At 56.4% G+C, this 2,191-nt stretch overlaps 1 protein-coding gene across 1 annotated transcript; it reads left to right on the top strand.

Moving 5' to 3' along the window:
* Positions 1-185: 185 nt before the first annotated feature.
* VDAG_10047 (ice nucleation protein) lies at positions 186-1,881 on the top strand. The gene is made up of 2 exons (XM_009651311.1): positions 186-433; positions 511-1,881. The coding sequence occupies exons 1-2, from the start codon at positions 346-348 to the stop codon at positions 1,638-1,640; spliced, it is 1,218 nt and encodes a 405-aa protein (XP_009649606.1). The 5' UTR covers positions 186-345; the 3' UTR covers positions 1,641-1,881.
* Positions 1,882-2,191: the final 310 nt, after the last annotated feature.

Raw genomic sequence — 2,191 nt, 5'->3', positions numbered from 1 at the left:
AAAAAAAAAAAAAAAAAAAAAAAAAAAAAAAAAAAAAAAAAAAAAAAAAAAAAAAAAAAAAAAAAAAAAAGCCCCCGGGGGGGAGAAGAGAAAACACAAATATTTCTGATAAAAAAATCAGTCTAACTCCTCAGTCGAATGGATATATTTCAAACATTTCTGCCTCACCTCCATCTCTCATCACCCTACAACACGCCCCCCCCCTCTTCCTCCTCTTGTTTCTTCCTAGCACACAACTGCATCACTCGTTAATAGGCAGTCTTTGAACCTTCGTCAACCTTCGCTCAGTACCCTACCAGCCAATAATTCTTTCCACACACCCCATCACCAACAACAATATTCAAGATGGTTTCCAAGCTCTTCGCCGTGGCCCTGGCCGCCTCTTCCCTCGTCTCCGCCCAGACCTTCACCGACTGCGACCCCACCAAGAAGTGTAAGTCCCGTCTGGACTCTGGACACGCCCCATGCGCGGCGCCGTCTATACAATGCATGCTAACATGATCACCCCAGCCTGTGACCCCGACCCTGCCTTTGGCAAGACGGTCGACATTGACTTCACCAAGTCCAACGGCGAGGACTACCTCTACACCCTCCCCGGCACCAAGGTCACCTACGACAAGGAGAAGGGCGCCGTCTTCTCCATCCAGAAGGAGACCGATGCCCCCACCAAGGCCTCGCACAAGTTCATCTTCTTCGGTGAGCTCGAGTGCACCGTCCAGGCCGCCAACATGCAGGGCATTGTCACCTCGATCGTCCTGCAGTCCAAGGACCTCGACGAGATTGACTGGGAGTGGACCGGTGGCGACAACGCCAACGTCCAGACCAACTACTTCTCCAAGGGTGACACGACCACCTACGACCGCGGTGGCAAGCACGCCGTTGCCAACCCCCTCAACCAGTTCCACAAGTACGGCATCGTCTGGAACCAGAACAAGATTGACTGGACCATCGACGGCGCTGTCGTCCGCACCCTGAACGCCGCCGACGTGGGCGACAAGTACCCCCAGACCCCCATGCAGATCAAGATCGGAACCTGGCCTGCCGGCAACAAGAACACCCCCAAGGGCACCGTCGAGTGGGCCGGTGGCTACTCGGACTACGAGAAGGCTCCCTTCATCGGCTACTACCAGAACTGCAAGATTGTCGACTATGCCGGTGGCAACGACGCCGCCAGCGGCACCCCCAACGCCAAGGAGTACGTCTACGGCGACAAGTCTGGCAAGTGGCAGTCGATCAAGATTGTTACCGGTGACGGCAGCGACGACGATGAGAAGGACGAGACGACCACGTCTGCTCCTGCCACCAAGACCACCGCCGCCCCCAAGACCAAGACGGAGGAGGCCAGCGAGACGGAGACCGAGACGGAGACGGAGAAGGACGACGACGACAAGACCACCAGCACCACGGCCGCCGCCGCCGCCTCCACGACCCTGAGCTCCGTTGTCGTTTCGTCCACTGACGCCGCCGAGTCTACCGGCGCCTCTGCCACCACTTCCGGTGCCGACTCTGACTCTGCTGCCGCCTCGACCAGCGCCGGCGCCGCCTCGACGGTTGCCACCGCTCAGCCCGCCGGCGGCATGATGAACCGCGCCAACATGGCCATGGGCGCCATTGGCCTCTTCTTCGCCTTCATGCTGTAAACGGCTGATACATCTTTCGGCGATGATCAGACACAGAACGCGCGACAAGCACACAGTACAAAGGCCGGTTCGTCGGGAGAGCTCAATGTATAATTCCTACACTTCCTTGTCACACTCCTTCACGCGCCACACCCGGGCGTCACTGCTTCCGGCGTCTCCTCCCATGAAGGGGGTTGACTCTGGTAGGGGAGGGGCGTCGCGGGTGGTAGGACGACCTCTTCCTCAATACATTGGCTTTTATTTAATGCACATGGGCTCTTCCAGGGACTTGGATGCACGCAGCGGGTTCCACGTCCGGACCAGGCCGACCTTTACAGATATTTTTTTGATTTCATCTCAAGGTGTTTTCATGGCAGGCTCCGGGACATGGGCACGCGAAGGCCATGGGCATCAGGTAGCATGGCTTTTTGAGGCGACCTCTTGTGACGCGGAGCGTGGGCGGGCTTGCTTTGTAATTACGGTGACGATGATACCTCTAGATGGCGAGTAGTGTAGACGGATGGACCAATTGATTTTGATCAGTACAAGAAAAGATGATGCACCCTTTTCCC

This window comes from Verticillium dahliae, genomic scaffold (assembly GCF_000150675.1).
Source record: "Verticillium dahliae VdLs.17 supercont1.31 genomic scaffold, whole genome shotgun sequence".
In the NCBI taxonomy this organism is placed as follows: domain Eukaryota; kingdom Fungi; phylum Ascomycota; class Sordariomycetes; order Glomerellales; family Plectosphaerellaceae; genus Verticillium; species Verticillium dahliae.
This window is presented reverse-complemented; position numbering and strand designations above follow the sequence as displayed.